This window comes from Megalops cyprinoides, chromosome 4 (genome assembly GCF_013368585.1).
Source record: "Megalops cyprinoides isolate fMegCyp1 chromosome 4, fMegCyp1.pri, whole genome shotgun sequence".
Classification (NCBI taxonomy): Eukaryota; Metazoa; Chordata; class Actinopteri; order Elopiformes; family Megalopidae; genus Megalops; species Megalops cyprinoides.
This window is the reverse complement of record NC_050586.1, coordinates 39,685,519-39,701,805: the sequence shown is the minus strand read 5'-3', so window position 1 is coordinate 39,701,805 and position 16,287 is coordinate 39,685,519. Positions and strand designations below refer to the sequence as shown.

General features: G+C 42.5%; 1 protein-coding gene across 2 annotated transcripts in view; it reads right to left on the bottom strand.

Annotated features, from left to right (window-relative positions):
* ccser1 (coiled-coil serine-rich protein 1) overlaps window positions 1–16,287 on the bottom strand; it is an 87,075-nt gene that overhangs the window by 60,335 nt on the left and 10,453 nt on the right. For both annotated transcript variants that reach the window (XM_036527955.1, XM_036527957.1), the window contains exons 4-5: window positions 7,012–7,102; window positions 3,079–3,199 (exon numbers count right to left, since the gene is read on the bottom strand). In XM_036527955.1, coding sequence (XP_036383848.1) covers window positions 3,079–3,199; window positions 7,012–7,102 — 212 coding nt within the window. The remainder of the gene's footprint in view (window positions 1–3,078; window positions 3,200–7,011; window positions 7,103–16,287) is intronic.

Here is a 16,287-nt window from a genome sequence, read left to right as displayed (position 1 = left end):
ACCAGGCCTCATCTAGAACACATAAAATACATCTCAATGGTAGTAACAAATGATCAATTATGGATTTCGGTAATTGACCACCGTTACTTACAGTTCATAATGGGAAACTGTCAGAGAAAGCGTGCGGAGCACAATTTTATCCTTTCTTATTTATGGTTTTCACATGATGTAGGGCCGGAGAGATCTGCGGCTCCAGAGAGAGGCTGAGAATCTGCCCGTTTCTAAGGAGACAGCGGATGGAATAGTCTACCACATGACTGATGACACATGATCTGTCATAAAGACCTGTTTTCATTGCTTCATTGCTCCATACGGCCCCATTGTCCACACGGCCAATCGGGAGCAATCGTCAATCTGTCTCTCATGTCCGTCTCCCCACGTTCAGAAAACTGCTTCGGTCGGCCTACGCTCAGAGGACTGTCTATGCCTCCGTGTGATTAGAGACAGTTCATGTCTCCCCATTGTCAGCGACAGTGTCTCTGTGTCCCCACGGTAAGAAGGTTGCCACTGTGTCCCCTGCTGTCTGAGAGCTGTCTCCACTGCACTGTGTGCCTGCCAGTGGCTCTGATCCCAAAGAATTAGCCGACAGGAGCCGCCGAGGACAGCCTCCTCACCAGATGATGAATTTTCAGCATAAACAGGCCAGATTTCTTTTTGGAGGATAATAAATCTTCACACTTGGTCGGGGGCTGTGGGTTAGAGCCGATATCCTGTGTCCTCTGGTCTGGTTATGTGCACACACTGCATCACCAGACAAGCAAGCAGGGGGGCCCACCAGCACAGCCATTCTGAGGACAGACAAGATCCTTTTCTACAAAAAAAGCTTAATATCGTTGTTTATTTCCTTTCTCCTGTTTTTTTTCCTCCCCTCCTCTCCACTCCGGAAGCTTTAAACATGATAAACTTCACAATTCTGAAAAACCCAATTACCTCATTCTTTATGGGTTTCATTATTTTACAACTTATATACAGAAAATTATTACTTGTGCTCAAAGCCACCAGTTTTTTGTAATGCTTTCCATTTTCCGAAAAATGCAAACTCCTAAATAATTACGCACTGCAAAATGAATTATGGCCACCTAAAGGACATTAGCTGGAACAGTAATAAAGATGAATAAATCCTTGTCAATCACCGGGCCGCACTGTCCCCACACACAAGAGTAAAAAATGAACAGAGCATGCAGAAGGAAAAGAAGCTTCTTTTCAGAGAAAGCTCATCACACACACGGCATACGCCTTCCACCCCCACCACTGCAAGCTCAACGCAGAAAATCCAAACCAATAATTCAGAGCCTGAATTCTAGGTTAGCAAACTTTAACATGTATTTTTCTTTTTCTTTTTTTATGAGTAAACACTTATTGCCTGGATCCTGAAATGAGAGACATAAAATTAGGATTCAGAAAAACGGTCGCGGCTGCACCTAAAAATGTGTCCCAAAAATAAATCAGTGATACAAACTGTAAATAAACTTGTAGCCAGAGAGAGAAATTCCTCGGATAAAAATGACTTTTCGCCTCCCCCCCCTCCAACATGGTGATTCATGGCCTCCACGTCGACACACAATTTATCTGATAAATACTTTGCACTTTTGAGAGCTGATAGAGCAGTAAAATTGTTTTGATGCTGATGTGTGGTGATGCCCATGTTCTATTCCTTAGTTAAGAATTATGACCTTTTATAGTTCATTCTATTTACCAGCAGCTTCTCTGGGAACTGCAAATTTGGAACCTTGAGAAATCTTACTTTGATGTTGCTTTTCATGCAGCTGAACATAAAAAAATATTTATTTACAAAGCATTATTACAATTTTATTAGAGGAAGTAAATTTGTATGCTTTTTTAAATAAATAAACGTGTATCCCACTACCATCCTCCATTAATTATACCAGTGTGTGAAATTTATCCTTTCTCTTTGCACTGAAACTTACCTTAAATAGAGAAACATTTAAGAAACAAAAATCTAATCTAACATATAAACGTCAAAATATCCAACCTCCTCAAAACAGATTCATGAATGTCTAATACAAAAAAGAATTGTTCTTTAGGTTCTTTAAATCATTCTTAATCCCCTCTTTGTAATAATGTAGCGTTATTAATGGCTAGCCATCAAGCTACCTTGCTGGATGTCATGTCTTGGCCCACTGCATAGGGATGTGACATTTATTTCGGCCATATTTTAGCCAGCTGGCTGTGCTCTTAAATGAACAGCAAAGCCCAAAATAGATCACCGAAGTTAAACTTTGGAAGAAACAAGCTGCAATTTATCTCCACCATGTGTAACTTCAACGCAAATGAATTTGTACAAAAAAATGGGTTGAAAACAAATACAGCTGGAATTAATCACGGTTTTGCTATAACTCTCTAGCCAAGACTCTCTTAGCGAAGCGATCCTAAATCTCAATGAGACTGCTTCCTGGTTAAACAAAAGATGCTAAATAACGCAAGTATAACAACTGACACAAAAGATAACAACGATGATCTTCTCCAGTGCGTCACATTACTGTACTAAATGCAGCTAACATATCTAGTAGCACACTGTGGTTTCTCAGAGAGGAAAAGAGTTTCTGAAAGTGGCTTACTTAAGAGCTGTGCATAAGTACCATGTTGCACATGGAGGACTCACTAATTGAGTCATTCAGAATCCACTGCTTTACTAAGCAAGCTAGGTCTGGCTGGGATCAAACCACCATGCAGCTTTTAGTAACCATCTTTTTCAGAAGGAAAGTAAACTGCATAATGTATCATAATTTCTGTATGTACTGTAGTTCATATCATATTCACCTACGTACATGTGCTTTAACATGAAAGTGCAGACTGAAGTGGATAACATCATATGTCCTCCTGTTGCAAGTCATTCTCATTGTTTACTAATAATAGTTATAACCATTTTGTTCCACTCATGTAAAACAGATCATTACTATTGCTGAACTATTGTTCCATAGTAAAAGTAACTTATAGCCTCTAAATAAACCTACTTTGGTGGCACTGCCATGCTTCTATCAATACACAGTGCCAGTAGTGACCATAATGTAGAGACTGCAACTCAAACTCAAAGCTGGATTCTGGGATAGCACATACCTGTTGGAGGACTCCAATCCTCGGGCCTCTTTGCCCAGGATCTTGTCCGAAGAGGGTTCCATGGGAGAGTTTAGGAGGGCCAGACAGGAGGCTAAGGACTGACTGGAGTCCTCCCGGGACACTAAAATGAGGACAGTACAGCAGTTAGCAAAAACCATTCCCCCGAAGACCCAGTTCGCTCAAAAAACATCACTTCCCATCTTTTCAGAATCACAACAGCACAACCAAAACAACACAGCGCAACGCTGGCGTCAGAGTTAAATATGCGAGCAATTATAATAAAAACGCACAGCTTAAAGTGTCCGCCTTCCCGAAGGCAGCGATTCAGGATCACGCTGCTTATGTAAGCACTCATGAAAGTGTTGAAGCAGACCACACCTGCAAGGGACAGAGGACCACCCCGTTGTCTGGGTCCGGAAATGAGTTCTTCTACAGGGGGCCCTAACCTCATTTGGTCTCGCTTTAACTGTGACAATTTGTCAATTCAAATAAAAATGGCCCTGGGTGCCACTTGTGCCACGATCGGTTGTGGGGGGAAGGCAAACGGTGCCATCTCTTTACATAATTCGTCTGAACACCCTCGGCCTCCTCAGGAATGAATGCGGTTCATTTACAGACACAAAGACGGCAAAGGGGGGGGGGGGGGGGGGGGGGCTCACCCTCCCAGCTGGATTTGCAGCGCCCGTTTCGCAGACGACTATCAGAACGAACAGGGAGGAACGTCTCACCTCATTTTAATTCATGAAATTGGATAATAAGTGAGCTGTAGTTACACGCATTTTGTCCTATTCAGTCCCAGAGCAGGAAAGAGCCGTATTCGCGGTTTAAGGAATTTCCTCTGCGGATACAGAGCTGCGGGCAACATTAAGTGACACACACACAGAGGAATGCACAGTTTATGCATAAGCATCAACTTTACATAAGCATTAAACTTACATTAGTTTCATACATAAAGAAGAGGCAAAAGGTTGCACTCATTTTAGTTTTAGAGGCTCTACTGGTAGGAATGAGGTCAGAGAATTTCTTGTCCTTAATAAAAGACGTTGCGTGCCAGTGGCAAAAGGCCACAGAGACAACGGGGGTTTTGAAACGACCCAGCCAGCTTTGAAATGTATATGATGGAGATATGTACGCGTGGATTTATTATTGTTTTGGAATGACCTGAATTTGCTGCTTCGCCGTTGCCCTCCGTTCACCCAACAATGCGAATAGCGCAGCTGGGATGTTCTTTTCACGTGGCATCGTGTGATGTCATCCCCGCGGGTGAGCGCCGCACCCGCCGATCACGATCTGCCGGTTTATCCGGCCTGTCCGTCACGCTTACGGTCACACGGGGAGGGAGTGGAAGCAGCAGATATGCCAACTCAGAAACGGCAAACTGGGCCATGCTGTCCCACATATGGAGCTAAGCATGAGCGAAGCAAAAAAAAAAAAAAAACATGAAAAGCTTTGAAATCGAATGAAAGGATTTGCGTTAAACCTGAAAAAAGTATATGGATGCACCTGTTTGGATGGGGTGGGTACCCTGCAGGTGACACCCAGAAAAAACCTTCAGCCATTCATGCGCGCTGAGCTTCACGCAATCATCAGAGCGACCCCACATGGCCAAGTGCAGATACCCCCATGCCTTGTGGATAAATCGCCGCAGGAACAGCGTCGGCAGGTTGCTGTACATCATGCACTGACTGAAGCGCTTTTCTGTTCGACATATTGCATTTCTGAACAGATTTGCGTGGGTTATTGCGCACCGCAGAACACATTTTCAGAGCAGGTTTTTAGCCCAGAGCTAATGGACTATACCTAATGGTTTAAAATGGGGCGGTTGTTTTGTTCTCGTGAGTACCTGTTGACGGAAAGTTTTCCTGCTTCAATACGGCCAGCTAGTTTAAGTGCAACGGCTAAATGAGAGGCAGCAAAAACACCACTGTAAAGCCGAACGAGAATGAATTCCATCGCTAATACATCGAGCAACATTAGCTGGCTAGCTAATGACTGCGTCTGTGTTTGAAAGGGACAATGAGCCCATTCAACACTTTTCCAGATGTTAAAAGTTTTTAAAAAGTGTTGCTAGGTAGCAGCCCAGCTATACTTTCAATGTATAGCTCTCAAAAAAGGAAGAGGAAACTAAACTGGAAGTGCTGGCCTAGCTTTAAAACAGGAATGAGGTATGCACATAACAAGGAAATAAACATCTCGCCACACTTATGACTGCAGGTGGTCTGAGTGTAAACACAAACTGAATATTCAACGAGTGAATCCGTGGGCTAGAATTTAGAGTCCCGCTCGCATGAAGCTACCTGGGAACTCAAGGCACAAGTCAGAACAAGCGGACGGCTTACACAGCCCTCAGCAAAAAGAATAACAATCATTTTTAATTGGACTGACAGATGACTCAGCACTCAAAAAGCAGTTCTTGTCATCAATTCTAATTAAAGGGTACATTTACATACATAACATATACATGCATTCGGGACTTGAAATTCATTACGCAGGCCCCCGGAAAAGTCAATAAGCGCTTGAAAATTGAACCCCGGCTGTCCGTTGGAAGTAGTCAAAGCAGAGCGCTTCCACGCATGATTGAGTATGAGGAGTCCTCCGCGGCCGTCCGCTACCGCCGTGTTCAGGTCAAACTGCTGCCATTTTTTTTTTGTTGTTGTTGTTTACCGCGTCCCTTCCCTGTAGCGGAAACGTCTTGACTTCCCAGGGCTCAGCTACGAAACGTCTGTGCGGTCTTTAAGACTACAGAAAAAAAACGAAGACGCGCCATAAAATGTCTAAGTATGCAAAATCGTATTTGCACGCATTAATGATGGCATTAGCGCTGGCTTTGTGATAATGAGGGTTCGTCCTTGATGCTTATGCAACCGTGCGCATACATATGTAATTCTGGGCATTTCGATGAATCGCCACAGAAAAATAAGCGGATATTTTTCGGAAATGAAGTTGTGAGGTAATTCGGCAGGTGCTCTAAGACGCTGTACACCTTGTAATGCATGGTTGTTATACACGAAGACTCACAACGGGTTTTATAAGGATTTATGCAGGCTCACAGCAACTGGTGAAAAAGGATGCCAGGGCTTTCAAACTCTCAGACTTTCTAAGCACAATGTAGGGTATATTTATTTAAAATGACTACATGCTTTAATTGTTTTAATTATAATGTCATTATTCCAATGCAAGCATGTTGATGAATTTTATCGTGATTAAGACGTCAAAATGAGAACAGCATGGAGCTATTTAGCAGAATGCCAACACTTTCAGCTCTGGTTTCTGTCTAAAGACATGTCAACAATTGCGGACAGTTTGGAACATATTGACCAGGAGTCACCATAACATTGACAGCTCTCCTATTAGCAGAAACCACAAGCGAAATAACAAACTAAAGCCTAATGCTTAAAACGACTGCGGGCTTTTCATCTTTACCCATTACTGAGAACGCAAGCTGTCAAAACCATTGAAACATAGGCACCATTACGCAAAAAAAAAAAACATTCTTTCCTATTGTTGTTAGTGAGGCAGTAATTATCTGGATGACTTGATCTGAACTAGGACCCTGAATAAAGTATGAAGATGAAATGCAATCCCCTATACATCTGAGCGCCCCGCACTCATTCTACAGTCAGAGTCTTCTTTGTCAGTGTCCTCAGATAATACCTAACAGATATTTCATGCTGACCTTTGTTAATGTCCTCAGATATTATATCAAACAGCCCCGGGCCCCGGACAGACTGAGGATGTCAGTTGGAGAGCGGGACCATTAACAACCATGAGATAAAACTTGTCCTTGCTTCTTGGAGAGCGAATTACACACAATCCCAATGAAAACCCCATATAGCCTTCTGTGTCATCTGGTTAGAGTAGCTATCATGCTATCCACAGACACCGGCTGAACGTTGTGCTTGTTCTGCGCTTTAGACAGAGCGGGGGCGTTACCGTGACGCTGCCGCTGGTCGTCAGAGAGGTCCATGTCCAACATCAGGTCATCTTCATCGAGTTCTGAGGAGCCCAGATTGTTCAGGACATCCTGTGGACATGAGACACAAGATGAAACACTGTGTTAACCCTACACACCCTGGAAGTCAATGGACACAGGACTGCACATTGCTCATCAGAGCTATCATGGCTTATAAGTGAAAGGGCAGTGTTTAGGACAGTACTATGGCAAACATTTTTCACCTTTGTGTTAAATTTTCCACTGTGAAATCTAAAGCAGAGATTTTATGTTTAAACTCATTTGTTTCTTGCACTAAAATAAAATGAAATACAGATTTTTATGTATGGAATACATAACAGAACATAATTTTACATGACTCACATGTACACACACACACACACACACACACACACAAGCATACATAATCTAATACAACAGGATACAGCTGAAAGGAAGACACATAATACTTGAATACTTTATTGTCTCAAAGGTGAATCTGTGGCATTGACAAACCGCAGGACAATGGCAACAGGCTTCAGCTTGGAATACAGAAGCCAGTATCGGCTAGCGCTCACTCACAGCATAAATATGGTGGTGGCCTTGAGTGTGGAAGGAACCCATTCCCAGAGGATGAAAAGACGCTGACTGTAATCTGCACCTCCATTTAGCAAATTTGGGTTTTTGAGCCTCTGCTCACCTGAAGTGATCTGCTGCCATCTAATGGTATTTATGTAGAATACAATCAATAAGAAAGCAATTTACGCAGGCTGTTTTAAAGAGAAAACACCCAGTGCTACACTGTGCTTAAGCGTGTGTGCAAGTTATCACCAGGCTCTTTGCATCCCTGTTCTACATACAGGAAGCATGAAGAGGTGATGCCAGAGCAAATTATCAATATTCATGGATCCGCGCATTCTAAATAACAGCGTTCGAGGCAAAGTCACGCACGAGAACGGCAAATTCTTCCAGCGTTTTCCTCATGAGGAAATGCCGCACACCTGAGTGAGGCGAAATGGCATGCGGCTAATTCACAATTTATTTCTTTCCATCTTTGAACTACACAAAAAAATTTCTGATATACTTCTGATATACGCTTCTGATATACAGGAAATGAATATGCAGGAGCAAGCCAGTAATAAAGATATTTTTACTTTTTGTAATTCCTCAGAACGTGGAAATAATCACAGGTCACAGTCCATTCATCGTCCCACCCCCCCGCTGACGTGCTGGTGGTGCTGACAGCCACTGCAGTTTAATGACCATGGGGACAACATGGTTCAAACAGCAGCGAGCCACATTTGGCACCATATTTCTGTCTGCAATAACTGGCAAGCAACAGATTATAAACAGCTCTCAGAACAGGGGTGCAAAAAAAAAACAATCACATCCGCCTTCACTAAAACCAAGCCCCGTTTCACAGCGTTTTCGTTAATAAGAAGCACGAGTTGAAGTGGGTGATGCCTCCTCCCAAACAGAAATGGTATGGGGCTTGTGTGGTTATTACACTTAAGATAATAAAATGGGGCCAAATCACAGAGGGTGAACTGAAGCGAGCACAGGCTGGAGAGTGATTCAGAATGTACACACTAGCTATGGAAAGAGGTGAGGCACAGACCCTCCACAGTGCACCGGGATGGAGCATAAGGCCACTTCCCAGTGGCACCACAACATGAACAATCGGGCTGATTCTCACTGATATGCGCTGAATTTCATATACCAACACATGCATTACAAAGTACTCATGAAGCTCCCACTTTAAGAACAATGTGAAGTCCGCAGTTCTGTCAGCGTCTGTTACTTCGTAAGGAGCTGAAAATGGCAGAAATATAGAGGAAAAACAGGAGCAAGAGGTCAAACACTCCTTAAGTATGGATATGCAAAGAGAGGATGGTAAGAAAGTACATGTTTACAAATACTTCAAAGAAGTACAGTCTGGCATCTGTTGTCTAGCAAGCTGAAGGCAACAATCTGTGAATGGAAAGAAACAGCTGATGAAACTAGTGATCCATGTCCCTGACCACAAAGGGAGGGCAAGAATGAGAGAAGAAAATGAACAGGATTTTAAAAAAAGAAAAACACATTTTTCAGTGAACCAACACGACCTTAGAACACAGAACACTAATGCAAAAACAACCCTTCCCCCCCAACTCATATTTGCGTAAGAAAAAGAGTGAAATCAAAAAGAAACTATTTTCCCCAACAGAGTCTTCACTTAAAAAGGCAAAGCTGTGATGCAAAAACAGCCGATTTTCCCAACTGACTCTTTGCTAAAGAATGCAGAACTGTAATGTAAAAGCAACTGATTATCCCCAAAGCAATAACCTGCCTGAAAGGCTAAAGAAGCAAATGTCTGCCTCTTTGTCTAGCGTAAGTACGACAGCCTCCATTCCGGTGAAGACCTACGTTCTTTTTTTCCTCTCCTGGTATTTGTGTATAAACATTGCCTCCTCCTGGCCAAACTAATGCGTGAACGGTTTGGAAGACAGAACAGGAAACCGATTCCGAATACCACCTGCATGCAAGCACCATCTTAACTTCACTTATCACAACTGCAGTCGTCATACTGGGAAACGTAATTCATATTCGCAGCATGCATGAGGATTGTCAATTTTAGGTCCACAATGCCTTGCAGCCTCCTGATGTGATGCAAGTTAAACTTTACATTGGCCTGAATATTAGGCCGGGTTTTACCCTCCAAAATATGAATTTTTAAAAATGCAGTTGGCCCTATATTCCCAGACAAATCAAAACTGCTGACTTCTAAATGGGGAAAGGTCGCTCCAAGGGCTACAGTGACACCAGTGGATAGTGCGAGCAGATGTGATGTGTAGCTTAGCATAGCAGCAGGAAAAAGGAAAAGGCCCATCTGCAGTGCCCATATCACAAGGAGTGGATCAAAAGCTGGGCAGGTATCCAAAGGGATTGAGAAGGTCTTACGGTGCCAATTAAGCATAATTTAACTGCATCTCTATCACGCATTTGTTGTTCTTCACCTTTCGCAAAGTACAAATCCACAGAGAAGAGCAGCTTTTTTTTTTTTCCAAAGCAATAAAATAGTCAAATAGTCAATTTGAAATTCTTTTGTGGCTTCATAAAGAACTCTGCAGCAACCTAAGCTTCACGCAGTCCTCAGAATGAGTGCTGCCGTCTCTCTCTGGATTCAGCAACCTTGCTGTGCATGCTGACGACTGGAGGCAATAGGAGCTCTCTGAAGTAGCTGGAACAGAGGCATCAAACAACCATCGCGCAGCTAAAATAACAATGTCACAGAATAATGTGAGGCACAACATGCAAGACGTTTTGACAAATGTCACAGCACTTACTGATGACTGATAAGCAAAATTCAATTTTTGTATTTTCAGAACAAGTAAACAAGTACTATAGCATACTGCATGTCAACCCTACTTATAGGAATTATTATTTATTCCTGAAGTTGCATTATTATCATTTTTCTGTTTAATAAAGCACAGTTTAGAATAAAAAAAAATATCTCCTTTGAAAAGCCTGATATTCAGGGAAATACAGTAAATTCTGCACCCTTTGTACCATCTAATGTTGAAACAGTTACTCACTTGGTTGTATCACCATGTAATGCTGTGATTAAAATTCAGGTGCTAACCCACAGGTGCACTGTGCACTTTGGGGATTTAAGTTGCTGGTTATGTTACATCTCCTGGCAACGTCCCATTCTGCAGTATTTTCAGGATGATTTTTGATCAGACAATCACATTCAGCCTAAGAAATGTTCTGTTTTTTTACACTTTATAGCTCATAATAAAACGGGTGGTAAATGTGGTTACGCTGTTGTCCTACAATTACCTGGACTCCTCTCCAGAGAGGGGACTGTGACATCCAAATTACACTGTTTTGAGTTTCCCCGTTTCAAAATGTCTGTCATTTGAATCACATTTTTTGTTATCTAAATCTATTTGAGTATCGCAGAGCATTACACTTCAGCACAGGTTAGCACTGGAAAAGAGATTTCGCTAGTTGAACTGGCCTGGCATGAGGCCCAGCTATCAGTCAAAAAGCCCACTAACTCAATAGTTAAGTCTCTGGTTCCTCCACAAAAATTTTATGTCTAGAACTGGAAATCTTTTCAAAGTCTGTATTGCATATTTGAAAAGACCAAACCTCTGGCCTACACATGTACATGTACATGTATGTATGTGTTCAAAAACACTGTACCTGGGCTAAATATGGTTTAATTAACTGCATGTTGCACTGATTACCGTGAACAAATGTGGAAGCATCTTGTCTATGATCTTAACTCATATTTACTGGATAACTACTGTGTGAAAGATGTGATTTCTCTTCTCTACTTAGCACTTTCCCATAAAAAGTCAAGAAACCATTAGCCTAATCAGACGCATCACCATTAGTTATACAATTGGCTTGCTCTTATGCTATTTAAACATCATATAAATTGGATTTATGACTCATTTAGGCAATATGTGTAGATTATGCATGCATACATAAATTAAACATGGATTTACATAACTGACTATGATTTCACATGTTTTCTATCAATTATCCTCTAAAGCAGCATAAGATCACGCACGTCCACAAGAGTGACACCGAGATGAGGGAACCTGTGTGCTGAAAAACTGGTTTTTCGTTTCTTAATTTCATGCCTGTCAACAAAAACGGTTTGCTTTGTGTTTTGCAGGAACACCTACTACAACATAACACTCATGTGTAACTTGTACCCAGTAGACCACATTACATTTAAGTGAAACCATGGCATGTGCAACAGAATAAGCTGAAGAAATTTAAGAAGACTGCTTAGTGCTTAGTGTTCTGCACATGGACTGTACAATGTTTGTGTCCAATATGATGTCCATAAGGCTCATGACAAACCTATACAGGTTTGAGATACAAGCAGCTCTCTAAGCAGGTATGGTTAATAAAAAAAAAAAACTTTTTGTTTCCCTATAGTTCACATTGCCATTCAACTACATTTTAACATCCACTCAGCAGAGCACAAGATCGTGATGTCACAAATCTGTACCCATACTGTCTGCATATGCAGTTGTAATGACAGGGCTGACGCGTTTGATTTGACGAATCCGGAATGTTCCTTTAATTGTCTCGAGTTCCTCCACGTATCATTGTTAATAAGAAAGGTTCTGCTGCAATAGCAGGTGGTGCCTTTTTATGACATCTGCACATATAATTGCTTCATGTAGCTTCAGCTTTAAGTCTTTACATGTACACCAATCCAACCTGTCTATCCATATCCAGCCCTGTGACTCACACAAAGGCTTACTGTTGTCAAAACTTTATAACACTTAGATCAACCATTAATGTCCAACTCAATTCTCTTAATCTATGTAAGAGAGACAGTGCCTGTTTCATAGGTCAAATAGTGCCTCTCCCTTTGCCCTTTTATTATTATTTTCAATTTGACATGTTAATTAGTAGCATTGTCTACTTAGACTCTGCCAATGCCAGGTATGTATAAAATATCTGACTGCAACATGATCCTGGAATTAGGCTGGAAAAATAGGTCCAAATGCTTGAGGCAGAGGACCAACCCATTTTCTGAATATGATACTACCGTTCAAAAAACGTGTCCTTGTTACTCAGGAAGCTAGTTTGCGTTGTAGGTTTAAGGTGACTTTCTTATTCTTAAAGATCTTCACCGGGACACAGAAAAACTTCTTTTCCCTCAGAAAATGTATTCACAAAGTCAGACTGACACACATTCACAGTTAGACACATAGGCAGACAGGAGGAACACAATATTGTAACCACCGTGTGTGTTTGCTTTGGAACAAAGATTAAAATATCAAACAACACCAGTGAATCAATTTGACCAACACTGTACTATCAGACAGTCTTTCTGACATGGATCATCACAGAGCTCACCCATAAATATGTAGCTAGTCAGCTAAGACTAAGGTCTATCTCAATACACCTACACAGTAAGCTTTCTCCCATAAGATAAAAAAAGAAGAATATCCCCCTCAAGCATTCTCTCTTTGACAGGTCAAATGTCATATCATATTTCTGAGATAATTGTCATTCCTCAATCTTGCTATAATAGGGATGGAGTCCTGCGGGAGGCAGAGTCTGCTTTCGATTAGCAGCTGACTCACATCATGTGCAACGCAATAATTCTGAGCTGAGACGGAGGCAAAGCCACCATACTCCACGGCGCAACAGGACATCTTGATCACACTGTTATATTACAGTCTTCCGAAACAAAATCTCTCCAGGAGGCCTGTAGCCTGATTACTTCCTCTAGTGTGTCATTCTGAGCTCGGTCACAGATGCGGCCGCCGATCTCCCACCAGGGGACCCGTGAAGGTAGCACGTTCCACCGGCCCCACTGCTGCCGCCACGGCCCTTCCCCTATGGGTACAGCAAGCAGGCCAGCTTCGAGGGGTGACCAAGGCTTTTCCTTACTTTCGCCTGATTACAACCCTTTCAGCTCAGCTCCACTTCACATCGATCCCAGTCACCTGTCACTCCACCTGAGCCGTCATAAACTGCCACTCTCAAAGGCAGTGCAGAGCGCGCTCATCCGCACTGATGGGCTCTGAAGCAAATGCCAGTCAGCTACAGGTGTGTGGATTACTGATTCCCCCGAGGGATTCTGAACAGACCTCCACTTTCTGTGACCTGGCTGGCTACACAGCGGGTCACCTCTACCAGTGCTGGTCTACGTGGCTTATTTTGCCCCGCATATTAGCTAGATAGACTTCACTGAATGTACCAATCAGGGTGTCTTATCTTACCAATATTACCATTCTTGCAATATGTTGGTATTTAAGGTTGAGAAATCTCTCTTCTCAGATTTGTTGTCTATGGACAGCAATCAAAAATCGCTAATCATGAATTGCTATAGTATAACCCACACAGAACAAGACAAATTCTTCACAAGAATATTTATGGCACCAGTTTCATAATATCAAGTATTTCAATGAACAAATTATCAAATATTCAAACATAGCAATCGCATTCTAGCAACAGTAACAGCTGTTGTTAGAGGTACACTTTTTACGCTGTATTTAATGTACTTGATTCTCAAAAAGACATTAACTCACTTTAGAGACACCATGTCTTATTGCATCCCTAGGTGTGCAGTTTTTCAGTAAGAAGCACATCTATTCATGCTTTATTGCTTAATTAGCAAATGGAAAAGCTAACATTGGTCACAATGTGCTGCTAACAAGGAGTATCCAGCTGTATAAATGGATAACATTGGAAAGAACTGTAACCTATGTAAGTCGCTTTGGATAAAAGCGTCTGCTACATGAATAAATGTAAATGTAAATGTAAATGTAAACACATACACTGGTATGTTAAACCAACAGTAGCCCCTTTAGATAGGAGGTTGAACGTTGGCCGTGGTAATTACGCCCCCCCTTTTGGGCCCCATAACATGGAGATGCCTGTTCTCTTAACACTACTGTGACTCCATGTGCAGCTAGCGCTCATGTGTTAGCAATAAAAAAAACTAATGAATAAACAAAACTAGTCGAATAATGTCCCTTATGAAAAGGGAGCATGTCAGGAAGGACAACGGGTCACCCTCAGACAAAGTCATGGCACAAGTCCAGACACTGCTCCCAAACAACCTTTGGCATGAAGGGCTAAAAAGGAAATGCACCAGAGAGCAGGGCATCCTATGATTCCAACAGTAACAATCTGCAGCTGCGGTCGCAGTCTATACATCAGACCCTGTGGGGTTTCCCTCGCCGCACAGCACTCAACCGCCATGTCCTACGATGTGGGGACATGCTGACAGGTTCCTACACACATCCAGACGCGCTCTCTCGCACGTGTGACAGCCCCGATCAGTCAACGTGTCCATGGACCCCTGACACTCAGCCTCCCCTGGGGGGGGTTCATGTCGGCATTATGAGACAGTGCCTACAGCCAAAGAAGCCCACATGTTCCATCTGACAGATACGTTTATCGGGGCGCCGTGCTCCGGGCACTGATAGGAAAGTATGGCGATTGAAGAGCGCTCCTGCAGAGTCAGGAGACGGTATGTGTCATGGGATTAGATGAGATTAGCTCCTGCCTCTGGCTCTTCCGGGCACGGTTCCTTTCTCCATTGGCCGAGTTGCGGAAGTGTCTACTGCTGGACGAGCCCTCTCCTCCTTTGGCTGAAGGGCCCCAGAGCCCTTTGAGATGTGCTGTGATGACAGCAGCAAGGTTTCTGCCACCCTCAGGTTTGCCCTCCGTGCCATCATTGGCACCAGTGTACTTGCTGGTTTTGGATGCTCTGAATGCCACAGGCAGGGTACAGGCTGTATTTTGAGTCAAAGCCCCCCCAGCCCCTCTTGTGGGATTCTTTTGACTTCTTGTTCTTGATCTCGGCCTCAGGACCTTGACGCCGAGATCACTGTTCTCAAGGGAAATAAGGAAATTACACCTTCCTCTGCATCTAGCAAAGGCAGGGAAAGTGCTCTGCCTTTTTCTTCATTCAAAAGTGCAATTAAATTAAAATTGTCAAACACTACCTGAAACTCCCAGCTGTCTAGTCCATTATGCTTTCACAGACGATGGCACTCCAATTCCCATGCGAAGGAGACCGGTTTACAACAGTGAACTTGCATGACACATAATTCTATCTGAGTCTACCAGGACAATCACAATTTCCTGCATTTCCACATACCGCTTAAGACCATTTACCACTTTCAAGACATACAAAAAATTCAAAAATGAAGCTGAACAAGTAACATAAATAAGACAGATAAGCGGGGAACACTTGTTAATAAAGCAATTAATGGGAACTTGTACAGTGTGTATTATGCCATTTTCAGGGAAGTCTGGCATGAAAAAATATATTTTGATTAAGCAAGCCTATGAGAGTAGCTGGCAGTTTTGACAACATCATTCCGGTCTATCTGTAAATGGAGTCTACTTAAGAAACCCAGGGAGTTTTAGAGTCTTTGAAGAGATGTAGAGTTGAGATAACTCCATCCCTCCCTGTCATTCTCCTCTTTGTGTGGCCCTTAGAGAGAGGGAAGGAGGGAGGGCAGCTCCCTCTCTGATAAAACTCAAAGCACAGAATGACATCTACAGCCAAATTAATGGCTGTTCTAACAATTCTCACAAAACCACAAATGATGTTCCAAATGGCTTTTTAACTAATTGACAAGTTGTGGTGACAAGAAAGGAACACATTTAGATGTGCTAAGCCTATTAAGATTCAGAGTCTAATGGAATTTTGACATTATGCTAAATGAAAATCCTGAGGAAGAACTGATGGGCTGCACTGAGGAATGACATGTTTACAATACAGTCCATCTAGGCTG